The 18,276-nt window shown below is 38.4% G+C and overlaps 1 protein-coding gene across 1 annotated transcript in view; it reads right to left on the bottom strand.

Moving 5' to 3' along the window:
- Positions 1-18,276, bottom strand: part of RSU1 (Ras suppressor protein 1) — a gene marked incomplete at its 5' end in the record, with an annotated part of 99,724 nt that overhangs the window by 44,743 nt on the left and 36,705 nt on the right. The window contains one exon of the mRNA XM_009641163.2: positions 17,473-17,605. Coding sequence (XP_009639458.2) covers positions 17,473-17,605 — 133 coding nt within the window. The remainder of the gene's footprint in view (positions 1-17,472; positions 17,606-18,276) is intronic.

Here is an 18,276-nt window from a genome sequence, read left to right as displayed (position 1 = left end):
AAAACGTAAACTGCAAATACATGTTTTTAAGAGATACTGATAGGGGTTTTGGAAAATGCCCCATGGATCATTCTAAAATTTAGACAAATTTCCATTATAATATGTCATGATAAAATGGTTCAGATAATGTACTGAAGCAAGACAATAGAAACAGAGCAGTTCATCTAGGCAGCAACCAGTTATGAATAATTTTAATAAATATGCAAAGACTACATTCTGCCACATAAAACAGCTAGTCAGTTGTAAACCTGCAATACATTTTCAGGCTATAGTGTGTGTATATCTAGAATTAAATAATTAATTATGATCCCCATGAATATAATAATTTGGATTCTGCAATATCTGCATTTTGCATCAGTTCCTCCCATGACTCATTTTGATCATCTCAGTATTTTACCTACGAATATTATTTTTACAAATTTATTTTTAACACCGTTCATATTTTTATTTCATGCCAGCAAAATTCTACACTGCAATGCCCATTGTTTTCTAAGTCTATCCTCCCTAGAAAAGGAGAGAATGGAACTAAATTAATGGATGCATCTACTGAACAATACATAATTTCAGTGCTAAACTAAATATATACAGCAATGCGGGAGAATATTTATGGATTGATGTGTGTGTAGAGACACATACACCACGAACATATAAACTCACAAGGTGTTAGAAGTCCACCTCTCTCCTTTGAGCAGAAACACAGGGGGTGTGTTTTAGCTTAACTTAATCAGACTCCCTACTCTCCAGTCTGTGCATTTGTTGGTGCTCATGCATAAACTCCCATGCCAATGTACAAACATTTGAGTGAAAGTGGCCTTTCTGATTCCCAACTCCACTGTCTGTGAAATTTGTTTGTGGAAAGGAAGATTTTGTGTGAAATATCTCCTAGTATTATCCAATATCACAAATCAATCCTTTACAGGGACAGTGAAATGACTAACGTTCACCCTTGTTATGAGGGTCTCATTTTCTTACACATAAATGTTAATACCTTTTTCAGTGAGGAAGTAATGAAAGCAACTCACACTACTTACTTTGTGAACACAGCTAAACCTGGCTCTAGGAAACTAAGTTTCAGAGGATTAAAACTAAACGTTAAACACAATGAAGCCATGAAACTAAATTTATGAATAATTATCTAGATCAGTGGAAACATGAGTTACCAAGCAGAAGGAATATGAAGTTTTAATTACCGTTCATAACACCCTAAGCCACAGAATACCAGGCATTTATATGCCCATAGGTAAATATTACTGAAACAAATAATAATCAAGCAATGCAATACTTATAAAATTACATCTTCAGAAAAAGCAGCAAGCATCAGTACTGCCATAATCCAATGGGAATCCAAATGCACCACCAGTATGTAGAAGGAAGATGCTTATCTTTGCAAACTGAAGTGTCAAATATTTGTGAGGGCCTAGGTTACTGTCATTAGTTAACAAAACGCACCTGTGGGTTTCAAGTTGGTCCATATGAACCTCTACCTGCAAATTCTCCTCCATAAAACAACGTGGGATGTGCAGATTATTGCAACTCTCAGACACATATTTGCCACCTCCAAAGCTATGAATCTATGCAGTGAATCACTTGGAACTGATACACGACTATCAGCCAGATTTTGATCATAGGCACTGCTGAATCTCTAAGGCAATCCAGTCAGTAGTAAGTCATCATAGGAACAGGACTGTACTGCAGAGGAAAGAAGGACAAACCAACTTTTCCAGAAGAGATTAAAATCTTATTTCGGCATGCGTCTGCAGAATAGCCTCAAAACTGAAGCAAAGAGTAAACAAATTACTCAAAATCTAAATTCTGAAATGCGAGAAATGCCAGACTGAGTTTCCAAGAATTTTACCCAACTTCAGAAAGAAACTGTTTTGTTTCAATTCTCAGAGTAAAATTGCAAATTAAAGCAAATCAACAAAGAAAAAGGAGTCAGTATTACTAATAAAAAAATGCAGAATGGCTTGGCGCAGAAATCTGTAGATGATATGGCATGATTTGGTGTACCCATATGTAAAACTGGTTTTGAACCATCTCTCCCACTATATCAGGAGTATCACACCAGACACCACCTCAGATGGATCAGGTCAGGTACAGTAAGTATCCGAATACACTGAACAGAATTCATCCTCATTAGCTGCTAACAAAAATTCAGGGTACAAGAGACAACCTCATAAAAAAGAAAACATCACCTGTCCCTCAAATTCTCCATACTACTGATTAGAGCAGCTCCTGACCCTTTCCATCAGTGGTAGGTCCTATGGAAGGGGCTGCGGAATCATGGACCCAAAGCGCAGGAACCCACCCTGCTTGAACACTGTGTCCTGAAGAAAGGACAAAAGCATAAAGATCTACCCTGTCTATGTCACTCGAGAAACTTCTAGTCGAGTTATGGAAAATGAAGGCCTGGCAGATTCTACACTGGGAATGAAGTGAACCAAGTTCCCATTGAACGGAGCAAACAGAAGCTGCATGCTCTGACGCCCGTTTGCTATTGACTGGCTGATTTCTTACCAGCCATTTGAACGGCTGATTCTCCTCAGTAAAATGGATACACGATTTTGCTTACTGTATATGCACTCAGTAGGCTGGTATGACCTTTAGGAGCTTATGGCCCTAAGCTAAAGTTACCTTGTGTTGAGATCCTTGAGAAGAAGTCACTGTATAGAAGTCACTAAAGCTATGCATGAAGTCTGCAACAGACTCGGGACTGGGATTCTAACTTACAACTTGTCAGCTTCCCGATACCTCTCCAATTTATAGAAAGACTTGGATCTCAAACTCCTACTTCACTATTCATCCAGCAGATTGTTCCAAACTTACTCTGGGAGTACTCTGAAACACATATGTATTTCAAGCAAGCCTCCTGAGCCGCTGTCCAAATCACAGCCTTTAATCCACAGTATTTAACAGCTCTATTAACTGTAGTTCCATATATTCCACCACAAAGCTGTCCTAAACCTGGACCAGTCCAAACTCCAGCCTGCCTTAAAATCAACATCAGAGAAGATCAGTCCTTTCTATTCTGAATGCAAATGCTACTGAACAGCCGCCATATAAAAGGTATGCAGAGAGATAGTTATTTTGACATGTTAATGACAAATACACCAGCTTAGAACTTTCATGTCTCATTATAGATTTGTCCAAAAAAAGAAGATAAAAAAAAATCTACTCTTGATGTAAGATTCACACAGATGAAACGGTAGGTAGGCTGGTAAAGAGAGCTTAAGAAAATGTGCAGCTGCAGCCAGATGTTAGCATTTATTACTGGATGTTATCATTAGTTTTAAGACCACCACATCTTTATAACTATCTATAAAAGAAGCAAGAGAAGTATATCTAGTTCTCTTACACCTTACATACACCACTAAGTGAGCAACCTGCAGCAACCATTTCCAGCCATAACCCACTCAAATGGGAAGCAGTCCAGGGAGATAAACTTTAAGAGCTACAAGACAACAGTGTTTCTGTAAGCCAATTGTCCCACAGACAGCCCTATTTCCAGTCATACTTAGGACTACAAACACAGAAAAAGACAATACTGAAGTTAATACATTTCTCCTGTAAAAGCACGCATCGGGTGGAAGAGGGAACAGTAGCGTTTCTTTCATGTCATTCACAGTTCTGCACCACTTCGTAGCCATCCAGAAACATTCTTTCTGGTTATTAACACAGAATAAATTCAACCTCACTTCAGTTATTTTTTTATTAGGCAAAGCATATGAAAAGCTAGCTACAGGAACTCCACTGATGAGACTTTCATATTTTCAGCATCACCAAATTCATGTGAAATACATAGGCTATCAGGATTTTTTCCCTTCCCCTATTTTCTGCACATAGACAAACCCAGAATTCCCATTAGTTCACCGATGTTGAGGAGTTTTTATTTTTAAGTTCTTAAAAGTACTCGTGTTTTCTTCATAGGAGGTTTGCTTCATTTGGTGCATGAAGTGAAAAATGCGCATAAGGACCCCGTTTCTCCTCCTGATGTAACCAGCAACTGAAGCTTACCCCAGCTGGGCTGCCTCCCCTATGGCTGTGCATCTCTGCCCTCTGGGCTAGTGCTGGCAGCCAGGCACTGAGTTCAAGGAGGTAATTCAGACTAAAACTGCCAAATCAAGTGAGTAGTTTCCAGCTGTATCAGCTCCCTGAACCCCCTTGCTACACAGTCACACAAGAGCCAGGGCTGGCCTGGGCGCATGGCTGGGAATGCACAGGGCTGGTGTCGCTCGGTTGCTTCATCAGCGTACCACTGGCAGAGCGGTGACCAAGGGCCAACCCTTCCCCTCGGGGCCTCAAGAGCATGACTTAGTTTTTGGTGAACTGTCTTGGCCCCTGAGGGCCCTTGACTATAGGGACAGCCTAAGGTGACTCTTTCATCCTTTTCACGACTGCTTGACATGCCTACATTTGAGTACTGAAATGAAGCCAGGCTCCACAAAACAACGCAATTTTCTATTTTCATCGTTCCCCAAACACTCACCCTCCTCTGAAGACTGGGCTACCAGCTTGCATGTGGATTTTTTCTGGCGACCCATTCACGCCAGGGAGCCAACAGCAGTTATTGGGGGAAGGTGAAGCCACCAGCCGCGCTCCCAGTGCAGTCACCGCTATGTTCTCACCACACACCCCTGGCTACGGCCCCTTGCAGTCGAACAGGCCAGCCGGGCTACGGAAGCCCATTGCTCATGAAGACTGGGAAGGAGACTCAACGAATGCAAATGTTAAATGCAAGAACATTTTGGCAAGACGAGCATTTTGCTCTAACAAAAAGGTCGACCTGGGAGGTATTCAGCTCCGGCTTTACTCTGTTATGATAACAGCCACAAGAAGCATGACCAGCAAATTCTTCTTAAAATACCAAACAAAAAACACGTAATATTTTCAGAAAGTAGAAAGATTACTCTGTCAAGTAAGACACTAGAGGTTTAACTGGAACGAGTATCAGAGCTCCTTATACAACCGGATCAGAGACTGAAGCATATTCAGGGCATGCTGGTACTACTCGCAATGTATTTCCATCCCACCCTACTCTTGAGGTGCGCACCATCTACTGCAACTAACTATAAAAGTTTCATATTTTAACTAAAGTTCTATACGACATTTTACACAGAAGTTTCATGCTTCACCAGAACAGTGCTAACATGAAATATACATATATACATATCTAAAATCGAAGGAAGAAAAGTCTAGCGCAAAAGGAAGCAATTGTGTCACAGTGATGACTATTTTAATGAAAGTGCAAACAAAACCTGTGACCCTAGCGGTAAATGCAATACACAAGTGTCAAAAACATGCAGTCTTGAATGATCTTTTACATGCCACTTTGTTCACCCTATTAAGATGCTAGTTGTTTCTTTGATTTATCTGATAATAAATTTTTGATGACTAGTGAGTCTCATAAAAATTGCTCTGGTGCTGACTACATTGATTAATAAGCCCAAAGAATCGAAACTGTCAGAAATTCATGTGCAGGAGTAAATTACTGCCAAACATACATTAGATATTCCATAAAATATAGAATAAAAAAGGTTGATTTGGTAATTTTATCTTGCATCAATTTGCTTGATATAATTTATATTCAGGATCATCGCTGTCAGTCCTTGCATACCTTTCCTTTTTTTAAAGTCAACATTAGACTAAATCTAAATTTGGGACAGCCAAGAAATGAACAGGAGACAGAATATCAAATGCAATAATCAAAACTAATATTCAGAATTTTGCTTGGAAATTATATCCAGTTAGAATGTCACTAAAAGCTGTCTTCTCAGAGTTGCAGCTTTTTAAAGTAAAATTCACTTGTATTTTAGGAGTCAAAACTGGCACACATATATCCATGCCTAGATCCCATTCTTCCAAAACTGTGATATCTCCTTACTGGGGCCTTTGCATGTAGCAGGTTCTTGCAATGCATCTCTGAAGAGCCCCAGATTCTGTGGTCCCACTCTCTTTCCTTGGATAACTCCCCAAAACATTTAAAGTGCAGAAAGCCCCCCAAAAATAGACACTGGAGCAGGCCAGAGGTAGGGATCTGGGTATACATATGAATAAGGATCAAATTTCTCCTTTTCCTGTCAAGGAGAACCATAATTATTAGCACTGGGTTTAGGATTTGCTCCATTTACTTTTGCATATATTTACACCATGTGACAGGATTTTGTTGCAAGAGTTATGATTGTAGGATTGAAAAGCTATCTGATTATAAATTTATAAGTGGGCTTTATGGATAACAAAAAGGATTCATTGTTCCCCCTTCAGTGAAATAAATGCTGCTGTTTACATCTAGCACTGGAGCCAGCTTCTTAAAACATCTGGCAAAACTATGAAGGTGGCTAATATTTTTCCATTTATTATTATTGCTTTGGTGAAGCTGGAGCAATTGAAATGGTCAGTAACCTAAATAATTCTATTTACTGTTCATGCTCCTGCATACTTCACTTTAGACTATAATTTCTTTCCCCAATTTCCCAACCAAGTGTAATAAAGAGGAAAAACTACAGGATATTTTTTTCCTGGGATATTTGATACTAACAGATTTTCAGTATATCAGATTTTTAGGGTTAAATTATTAATGTGGTTGGGTACAGAACAGGAAGAAGCCATTGCAAAGCTGTAGTCAAAGGGACCTGCCTAAACAGAACCTAAATCTGACCATCCTCAGCTTTAACAGTAGGACATTTCTTGTTTGGATGGAGGAAAGTGTTGAAATGCAGGACTGAAGTCCTGTGTCGTATACAGCAGAAGCTCCCGATTTTCAGGTTATACTTTTCGAGGAAAAGGTAATTTTGATAACAAGAATTTAAAATGAAATCTGATCACAACCATTTTCAACACTGTGCCTTAGGTAAAAGTGGCTGTAAAAGTGCATATAAACTGGATGGCCATAATACCTGCTAAAATAAAATTATAGCTTTTAAAAAGTTTATCAGAGCTTGCACTATGTGACTCCAGCAAATTACACCAGAGTCATTCCCACCTCAGCCTTTCATGGGATAAACAGCTGATAAAGACAATCATAAAATTAGGGACACTAATTGACAGCCCTCATCAGGAAGGTAAAAAAAAATTGCTAAAGATTACACAAACCCCTCAAATAATGCAAGACTGAAATAAGCAACTGGAGTTCAATAAAAGCCAGCATGTAATAAAACAGATATGACTGCATAGAGAATAGAAATTGCAGACAGTTCAGCTTGATTATAAAAGCGCCACTTTTTAATTTATCTCTCAAATAAAACCAGCAAATGTGGGCAGTAACTCTTCTTGTTTGGTTGTAAAGAACCAATCTGAACAAGAAAACAAATCACCTGAATTTTGAAGATTACATAGGGCTACGGGCTTACCACTACTTACTGTTAGCTACACAAGTTTACCAGAAAACCCTTATTGCTACCAACACATTTTCCACATTAGTTCTCAGTTAATATTGTTTTGTCTGCCATTTCCCATTTATTCTTCTCCCTGTTGCAGTCTCGAGGATTTTCTTTAAAATGCTCTATCCTTTTTTGTTACCTACTGTAAAGTCCAAATTCCGTTCTCTAAAATAACCTCATAAAAAAAACCAAAAAACAAACCCAAACCATTAGGTGAGGCACCTTCAGAGAACATCAGTCAAGTTTCTTAACAGCATGCATTTTGGATGCCTTTAATTAGCAACACCACCACTCAGAAATGTTGAGAAAACCCCTTGAATCCATCGGAGATGACGAGCCAGACCCACCATGCCCACAGCAGCTAGAGCAGCAGAGCACACTATTGGGTACGAGGCCTTAATTGTTGGAGTCCTGGTAAAAGTCTAAAATCAGGCAATAGATCATCATCTTTGTATACTAGGCATAACGTATTAAAAAGCCATCATGGTTCATACAGTGACTTTCATACCGAGATGTTGCTCTAAACCACATTTTCCCAGACAGAGGACAGTAAGAGAAAATGAATCTGCCACTTTCCCTGGCAGCTTGCCCTAATAAGCGTCCTTTTACAAGGTTGTACCTTGCTGTCTTTTCTTAATCTGCTTGACTTCTGCTCTCAAATAGTTTTGAAGTGTCTGTATCTCAACACATTTTTAACATCCCTTTAAAACTACTGACACCAGAACGGAATTCAGTATCAGCCTCAGCTGATGTTGAGAGTTCCTATTCCTGCAGTCATTAACCCAAGGCTTCTTTTAGGCCTTTCAGATATAGCATTGAACTGCGAGCTGACAGTGCACTTCAGTGATATTACATCTCTTAAAATGTTTTTTCAGAGCCAATTGCATTCTGGAAAGCAGTATTCACTCCTTTTTATCTCCTCCTGTAATCATAGCCACAACTCGTGGTATATCCTGCATCCCTTATTCACAGATATGCAACTCTTCTTTGAGCTGCTTTAAAATACACTATGCACAGGCACAGTTCATTAAGTGATCCAGGACAGCCCATGTTTTCACTGTTGTCTTTCACCAACTTCCAGGTCATCTACAATTTTTAGTCAGAAACAACCGAATATTTGCTTCCAAATATCCAATGAGAACATTGAATGGTTCCAGGTCAGATCTCTGCAGAGCTCACCAGAAATGTCCTTGCTGGTAATTATCTCCCAAGACCTAGCAGACAGTTATTAATTGTTCTTAGTGTTCTAGTGAAATTATACAGTACTCATTTTCTAATGAGAATGTTGTACAGCTGCACACGATAAATGCTTCTCAAAATTCTATGTAGTTAAAAGGTTGCCTTGACCAAATGAATTTATAATGTTTCTTTAGGAAAGATTTCTCAAAAATCATATTAATGTCTTAATTGTAGAAATTATATTAATACTACAGTCATATTCTTTAAATCTTCACTAGTAGAATCCCATGTCTTCATTATTTAACCCAAAATTGATGTCAGAGTAAACTAGGACATAACAACCCAGTCTGGTCTATTTGCCTTCCTTGATGTTGAAAGGACACTAGCACTGCTGTTACTTTTTGGCATTTCCCTGACCACAATTTAATTAAGACTGAACTTCAGTGTGTGCATGTCCACAGGCCTGGAGATTTAAAACCATATCTCACAACAAATTGTTGGTCAGGCTTCTACTTAGTGGACTGAGAAATAACTCATCTTCCCCAAAAGATCATCCTGCTTGCACTGAACATGGAACAGAAACATCACAGAACATGACTTTCCTTCCTTCATCATTATTAATAATCTGACTATCATGGTTCAGAAGAGGCCCTGTTTAATTTCTAGGATTTATCATAACCAGATAGCCATAACCAGCCTCTCCGATGACTAAGAGCCTAACAAGATAGATCCTGCTTGGGATTGGCCTTCTTTCCCACTGCACATACTTTATTCAACCCCACCTATCATTTCTCCTACTCAGCGTGCCGCTTGCCCACAGGTACACATCTCACACTTTGCTTGGTTGGACCCCAACCTGTCCTCTAGGCCAGGTCCTTGATTCTGTTTCTTGCCAGTTTCTCTGACACACCCCTACCTGTTTCTCATTTTGGATTTTACCATAATTACCGCTGATTTTTAACTCAGCTACTGATCTTGCCTTGCCCTATAGTTAGATGCAACTTTGTCTTGTTACCCTATTCAAATCCTGTATCCTACTGTCACTGTTTCCCTACCATTAGTTTCAACAAGTTCTCAGCTTCTGCACTTTCCTCACTTCTACTTCTAACACAGCCCTAGATATCTGCCCCAGTGACTTAAGTTCTGGGTTATCATCCTTGACATGGTAAATGGATTACTGCATAACATCCTAAACTTTATATGAAAGTTCACATCGAAGGGAATGGTAATACCAGTAGTTAGACCAGTATTTATATGTGCAGTATCTGTATCTGTCAGATACATCAGTGATAGCTTTGTTTTTATTACATATCCATCTTAGTAATATATAAACACAAATATACAGAGATACTGTTTTTCTTGTTTATCCTTCAACATGGGTTCCAGTTTGTTCTTCTTCAGGGAAGAGTTACAGATTTGCATGTAAATGTTGTCTAAAGATGTCAGGACTCTGAGTCATCTATTTTCTCTGCTGGAAATAATGTACTAATATATTTATCAATTTTTAAAATACAGCCAATAAATACAACATTTGGTTGGAATACGAATCAGTATTTTCATATAAAATACACAGTATCATGCCTTTGATACAACAAAACCAAATGTAAATGACATTTTTATATTTCCCCACATCAGGTTGATAAAAGATTTTTATTGGTTAATTAAAATTTTTTACTGGTACGTGATCGAAATGTGTGAACCAGGATTGTTAACACTTACTTATTTCTTAGCTGTGATGGATCTTGCTTCCTGCCATCCTTCAAGGGAAGCTTAATTTGCCATGAGTTTGCATTCCCAGGAGATGCGGCATCTCAGAGAATCTCACCTAAGGTAGATCACTGAGAGGTCATCTCTTTTCCACTGTCTTTACCCAGTCTTTGAACTACTCTAAAATATACGAGGTCACAGCTACCCCACGTCAGGGGGCAAATGGTAAAAATGCCAGGCTAATAAGTCACTGAAATATAGAAGTGAGCTCCAGCAATGGACCGTTGGACACAGAACACCAGCTTATTTCTTGTGTAGGGCACAGGACAACCACACTGCTCAAATGAGAAGGGAAAAGAAGTACTTACTAAAGGTTCATCCTACGAGCACATGCACAAGAGCAATCCCTCATGGAACAGTGAGAATACCTGTTCTAGAAGTGTAAGTATTTGTAGAGCTAAGCCTAAGAGAAAACTAACGCATGAAGCCTTCTATCCCACAAACTACCAAAGAATACTAGTGACAAAAGAAAAATAAAGACGGAAGATAGGATTTATTATGGCCTACTTTTCTTAGCAAGGCAGGGTAGACTCACACTATCCAAGTTCTTTAAAACTTCATTGAACTCTGTGCATCATACAAGCAGCTGATTCCTTTGAATCAAATCTACATTAGATGTTTAAAGCAAGTGATCCGTGTTCCTATCTATGGTCTTTATTTCCCACAGAGAGTCCAGAATAATTACCATTAGAAATTACTCCCGAGGTCATACTGTACTCAGTTTGGTTCTTTTTGGTATTGTTACCAGATTAGATAATGACTGGATAATACAGTAAGTTATTTAATTTTAGAGACAGCTACAGAGAAGCATTCCCTCTATGCATCTCTTCAATCTAAGTGGAGAAAGGTATATTATGAAGATTTTTATAAACCCAAATGAACTTTTCTGAACAAATATATAATTTATATAATAACAATTGTTGGGTTATTAAAAATTGTACGAATTTTAAACTATTGCACAAAACTGCCATACAGGTTTATTTAAACAAGTTATTAAATGTAAGGATATGCAAAATAATACTTTGCCTTATTTATATTTACGGCCAACAGACTTTTGTTCCCCTCAGCTTAATGTCAATTGCACTGTGCTGTTATCTAAATATATACGAAAAAATCAGGAGACATGAATGCAGGAGTACAAAGGTCTGCCTGCACCACAGACATGCCGTCCCCTGCCACGAGCAATCATGTCATATACTCCTGCTCAAATTGAACAGTGCTCACTTTGAAACAAACAAGATTTTGGCCTTCATTTCTGTCAGAAGGCTATTTCTATCAGAAGGTTACTACCTTGCTCCCTTAATAATTAGAGACCTTCCTTCAAATATACACCTGACCAGCTTCTTTGTATTTGTTCTTATGTCCACCATTTTTTCTTATGCCTTAAATGAAGTCTCTTCCTCCCCCTCGCCCTCCCAATGACAGCAATGATCTGTTATCAGTCTTTGCTTTGCTAAATAAACCAAATACATTTTAAATCTCCTCTTGGCTCTTCATTCCTTTTATCATTCTATTATCCTTCCCCACTTTGCCTGTTCCTGCCTGAATTTACCTTTCATGAACATGACTACCAGAACTGCACAGCCATTTCCTTTTCTGTACTGGAAAGTTTCCACTCTCTTAACGCAGCTCTGGCAATTGTGCTTCTCCTTCTCTTCCCCTCACTCCACACTGGTGGCTCTCAGAAAACCTGTAACCGATACGTCCAAGCCTTCCTCTTCATTTGCTAATTCTTCTGGTGTGGCACGCTGATTCTCTTCTGTGCTGGTAGCATTGTGTCATCAGCAAACATCACTTAAATACTCCTGATTTCTGTGTTAACATAAAAAAAATTAAATTCTTGCTGGTCCACGACTGTGCTACACAGGTAACACCATTCCAAGACAGTCTCACCTCCTATCAGTTTAACCTGCTGATGCCTCCATCTCAAATGCTGGCAATTCCCACTTCCCCAGCATGCTTCCCAACCACCAGCACATGGAATTTTTTTTACTTGTTTGATCTCTTTTCCATTCTGTGATAGATGGTTTTACTGATCATCATCTTTACATCTTGGACAGCATCAATCATGCAGCTGAAATTTTATAAGCTTAACTCCTGTTTTTATTCCACAGTTGTTATTTCAGGATATTATTTGTATTCTAGTGCATTACTCTGAGTATCTTGCCAGTCTCCTCTAGTTGTTAAAAATAAATGCTGAAATAATCTTCCATTAATATAACCCAAAAGAAGAATCTCTTACTGCATGACCTGTATCTGCTGCCCTGGAAGTAGCTGCTACATAATAGTGGGGGTCCAGTACAACAATTCATTCTCAAGAAAGCTGGGGTGATTGCCTCTAAACAGAGGACTGAATCAAGAGTGGATTTTTCCAGACTGTCGCTGCCGATAAAATGAGGTTTTCAATTACAATGCTTAGCACAGAGCAGCCTGCCCAGGGAAACCTATGTTCCAATGCTGCCAAGCGATATATGCTCAGCACAGCGTTTGTCAAGCCATTTCCTCTGCTAAGAGTTAATGTGTCAGCCTTTAAAATGGCTTGCTCTTCTACCACCTTTCCTGATGGAAATGTGAAAAGTGCAGCTTACTTCCTTTCACAAAACATCTTGTCGAGACTCTTGACTCCAAATTGACTGCCTCATGGGGAAAACCTGCTTTCTAGAAACTTAACAAACGGTGACTGTTCTATCATAATTCTGCCTCACTGGAATAAGGAGGTCAAACAGGGAGACAACAATCATTAAATAAAGTGTTAAAAGGTGATAGCTGGGTTCAACGACAGCTTAAAGATGTTATCAGTCTGAATGCTATTCTAAGCACTCACGACCTAGCAAATTATTTTGTTTTAGCAGAGATTACACCATCAGGTGATGATGACTGCAGTAGACTCTGCTGTAATAAAAGCAAAATCACTACCCTTTCTGTTACAAGAACAAACAGGCAAAGAGCAAGTTTCACATGAAGATTGATCAAAAGCACATGATTAATGCCAGAAATGTACCCAAAGAGCAGCTTTCTGGATTAACTTTGCTGTAAATGCCAGCAACCAAACCCACCCACTGGTACCAATTGCACATCTCGGCTTTACCTCTTAATCAAATCACTAATTATCCTACACTGATCCTGACGAGCGTCACAGCATTTCAGTTCTTCATAGGAGCTTAATCCACCGTTTTCTTTCAAACATTCATGTCTGTCTGCACTTGTCTAAGTACATTGCAACCACTAAATCATACAATCCATCATCTCTTTGTCAGTACCCTTGACAGAGAAGATCCTCTGAGAATATGCTTACAACATAAAGGTCACTTTGAAAGTTGACTAAAGGCGTGAATAAAAAATAAAATATTTAGTTAAGCCCTTTGAGAAGATGAGGTTGCCATTACCCTTTACGGTGTAAGCAAGTTCTTCAACTGCTTTTCAACACTATCGTGACACCACATGGAATTTAACGGCAGCTCCAGGGTACATATAGAATCAAAGCCAAAATTCAGCTTACTCACTTAACTTTCAGAAAGTTAGCACAGCAGTCAGAGGTTAAAAATCATTATATACTTGGCAAACTGACCTATTTCCAGATGATGCTGTCATAGGATGATATGTGCAGTGGGCATATTTTAGCCAACAAAAGCTAGCCAAGTGCCAAAAGCTGCTGAATTTCCTGTTAAGAATTAAGAGCCCTCCACACACATTTTCTGCCACAATATATCGCCCATCTTTTTGTCAGCACAAGTCTTCCTTGAGAAATGAGGGTTGAAAAAAAAAAAAAAAAAATCACCTGGCATCATTTCTCATGAAAGGTAAGGAAATTAAAGGAAATGAGAGAAGCTACAAAGAAGAGCTGATCTGAGGGTACTACTGGCTAACACGCTTCTGCAGTAAAGTGCAATTCCAGTTTTATACTTGGTGCATAAGTACCATGTAAAACGGGAGTGTGAAAATGTAAAAGTATGTGAGACAAATGACATTTTATCTTTAGACATAATCATCCCTCACGGGTGTCATCCCTACTTACCAATTAATCACTAGAGCACGAATACCCTAAGACAAGGCTAAAAATGGCGTGTAATTTTTCACTAAATATGCTTGAAACAGCCAGTACATTTCAGAAAGGAAAGAAGAGGTTTGTGATCTATTTGGTAGTTGCTGCACAAGTGCAACTTCACAGAACCTGAATGGAAATCTCTGATATTGACTGCAGCATACAGTTATGGCTTGTGCCAGCCATCAGTAGAAACCTCAAGGTTTAGTAACATGACTGCAAGTGAGTATGTTGCCAAGACTTATTGAGTTACCACTTTCTGGCTGAGATAACAGCAACTGAGTAAATATGATGTCCTAGTCACTGCAAACACAAAATAAAGTGTATTAGCATAAATCCACTTAGCGAAAGATAACTTTTTAAGCTCCTGAAACTTGGCACTTGTGATTGTATGAGCATACCCTCTCTGTCTTAGCTAGTATAGACAATGTTAGGCTTGTAAACGAAGTAAAAATCAATATTTCCAATCACCCAGCAAAAGCAATAGGCATAGGGAGACAATTACCATCTCTGGAGTTCAAAATCCATCTGCCATACAGATGCATAGTTCCTGGTTTATGAAAGCACCTGAAAGTAAACTTACTGGTCTGACTGTCAGCTGCTAACACGTGAGCTGTTTTCTCAGTGTTGCAAGTAAGGTTACCTAAACAGCATCCTATCCAATCATCTGTTTAACTGTACTACTTTGTCTCAGAGTAAAAGTTAAGATGGCTGTGACTATCAAATGTTTCCAGTTAATTTTTTAATTTTTATTTTGGCTGAGTGATCCAAAAAATACCCAAGAGCTCAATTTTGCTTCGTTAGATACTACGTTCACATCTCAACCCTGTGATTTGCTTAATGAGGAAAAAAAAAAAAGACACAGTACTGGGCATAGGCTGTGAAAGAAAAGGAAATTGAAGGTGGTGTATAGTTGTTAGCAGGAAAAGATCAAAATTTCATCACAAAAAGGAGTTTTCATTTCTTCTGTGTTCACAGCTTATTTGCTTTTGTGCACAATAATGCTACTAGACCTGTAACCTAGGTTATGCCATTGCTGATGAGTTTTAACACTTAAAATCAAATGCAAACAGAAAAATGTCTGTAGCAGGTGGCATCCAAGTAATTCTCAGATCTCAGCAGGAAAAAATCCACAAACTCTATACCATGTGAAATAAGCACAATCAAGAATCAAAAGAAGTTGCTACCGGGATTCTAACAAAATTATACCGTTATTTTTAATTTATAGTTTAAATATAAAATGGTTATACGCTGAATAGAAAAAAATTACATCTAATTAACAACATCCACATGCATTTGGTTTTCATCACTAAGCTTTGAAAATAATGACACTTTAATTGAATAAGCTTCTAAGATCAAAAGAAAAGGTATGAATGAACCATGGGAAGATTTTTGATTTTATTTGCCCCCCCAATTAACGGGTAGAGTCTGATTTTGCTTACACTGTTAATTATACAGGCTTCAAATATTTACTGTGGACAAAATCAAAATCAGCCCATTAGCCAATAAGACACTGTTACACCTCAGCAAAGGACAAGACAGCAAACATAATATGGCTAACTTAAAACAAAGAGCAACAGTTGAGGCAAGTGATGAATTACAGAACCTTTTTTGTCAATTTTGATTGCACAAGGAAAGTTGCCAGAGCAGTTTAATATATCCACAGTATAAAATCCACACATATAATTTTTTTTTTAATTACAGATACATAACAACAGCCCTCACCCCTTCAAACTGAGTATGGGTCAAATTCTCAAAAACTGCACTTCAGTCCTTGAAACTCTGCTGTCCTCATGATGCCCAGAGCTGTCCCTGTGAGAACTGCATGAGGGTCCCTAATCTACATTGCTCAGCAAATAGAAATATATAACTGGCAATAAAAATAATTACAAAACATTATCAAGAAATCTAGTTGCAGGTACACAATGGACGGTGGGGAAGGGATGGTCTAAGGAGACAGACGGCTGTTTCCCTACTCCATGTCTGTAGTACAGAGTACTAATGGAAGAAGGGTGTTGCAGCCTACTTAAATCTATGAATAAATCTATCTTGAGAATGCATATTACCACATAAATATCAGGACACTTCTGAGACACACGATTTTTGTAACCACTCTCCCACTTGTGATCCTTCTCTCAAATTCTGTAATTGAAGAACAGCCTACAAAAAGCCATTGTTGGATCATTTAGTTTCATATAGAAATTTACATCTCAGTTACTTAATTGGAATCCCAAAACCTTGTGAATACTCTCCTTTGGTAATTGAGTTCAGACAGCTACCATATAAAAAAATTGCCAGAAATGCTTCTAAATTATTAAAATATATTTTTTAAATAAAGGGGAAATGTAATAACTAACTTTCCAACATAGAGGCTGTACTGTGTATTGTATTACCTCTTGCTCCTAGGAAGACAGCATCAAGGTTGTTGTCAGACACGTAAAAATAACTTCCCATTTAAAGTCTTACTGTGAACTAGTAACATGGAAATTTTTACTGAAAATAAATATTTCAATTCAGTGAACGACTAAAGACGTGATTTCCTAAATAAATGCTTCACATTTGTCCATAGAATTTTGAGCTAAAATGGAGAAGTCCCAGCATAAGATTTATTTTTTTTCCAGTTACACTGTTGAAAAAAGTACTAGTATCTGTATTTGAATGACCAGGGTTGTAAGCCTTTTGTAAACCAGTCCAGATCAAAGCAGGTTTGAATTCTGGACATCTCTTTCAGAATGCAACTACTTGCATCCAAAAATGTTAACAAATACCTATTTCAATCTATAAAACATTACTGTACATACTTAAAATCAGTACCAATCAAAGGCTAGTAATGCCTGCTCTTTTTACAACTCTCATGCTCTTAGAAGTGAAGAAGAAATGCAGGACAAGATCAGTCATTGTGCTTTCCTAACATGTCTAAACCACATTTATTTACCTTCTTCTTGGCAAAATTCCTTAATATAAATATACAGGTTTGCATATTTGCCCTGAATACCAAGCTACTGCAGGGATTATGAAAGAAGGATGTAGCTGATAACACTTTGCCAAACACCCTGCAGGAAAAAAACCCAACACAGCTACGGTATATAAGTGATATGTAATACTTACTATTTATATGTTTCTGAACGAATGTATTCAAAAACGTGAGATACTCCCAGCTGGAACTGGTCAGCAATAGGGGTAACCCAAGGATTGTTCTCTGCTTTGAAGACTTGCTTTTGACCAGTTAAATCCAAATTACCTGAAAGGGATTAAACAAAACAGCATATGAAAAAAAAATGAAATATGAAAAATTAGAAATAAATATCTTTCTGTGAATACAAAACTTCGCATTTGTTTCAGAGAGTACAACCATACTAAAAGCAAATATTTCAGTCTTAGTGGAGAGGAAGAGGAGGACATAGTAGTTCCCACCATGATGGATGCAGTTCCACTCTATTCATTTCACAGTGCTACTACATATTGCACAACAGGATTGAACTTGGCCCACTGCATATAACATTTATTCATCAAATCAGCTTTAAGCAGGGCTTAGAAGTGCATAGGAGTCAGGGTGTCCTTCTGCAGGTGAGTAAACTCACTCAGCCTGGGCAGAGCAACTGCAGTAGAACTGGGGCTTCCCCATTCCTAACTCCAAACCTCCTAGCTCTGTTGCAGCAGTAAAAGTCTCAACCATTAAACATAATCTTCAGGCCTATGGGATAATTCAGCAAAGTCCCTCTCCACCATGGCTTGCAGGAATGAAAGAAGAACGTCGCTGAGGTAGAATTTTGCTCTGCTGGAGCTGAGCATTGCAAAACATTTCTCCATCACTTCTCCAAGCGTAATGTCAACAAGCGATGCCCAACGGGCTTTTTGCCTTCCCAGTGCCCAGCGTGTTGTTTGTACTGAGATCCTACCGCTGACCTGTGG

The sequence above is a fragment of the Egretta garzetta genome, unplaced genomic scaffold, assembly GCF_000687185.1.
Source record: "Egretta garzetta isolate BGI_Z169 unplaced genomic scaffold, ASM68718v1 scaffold30, whole genome shotgun sequence".
Lineage (NCBI taxonomy): Eukaryota > Metazoa > Chordata > Aves > Pelecaniformes > Ardeidae > Egretta > Egretta garzetta.
This window is presented reverse-complemented; position numbering and strand designations above follow the sequence as displayed.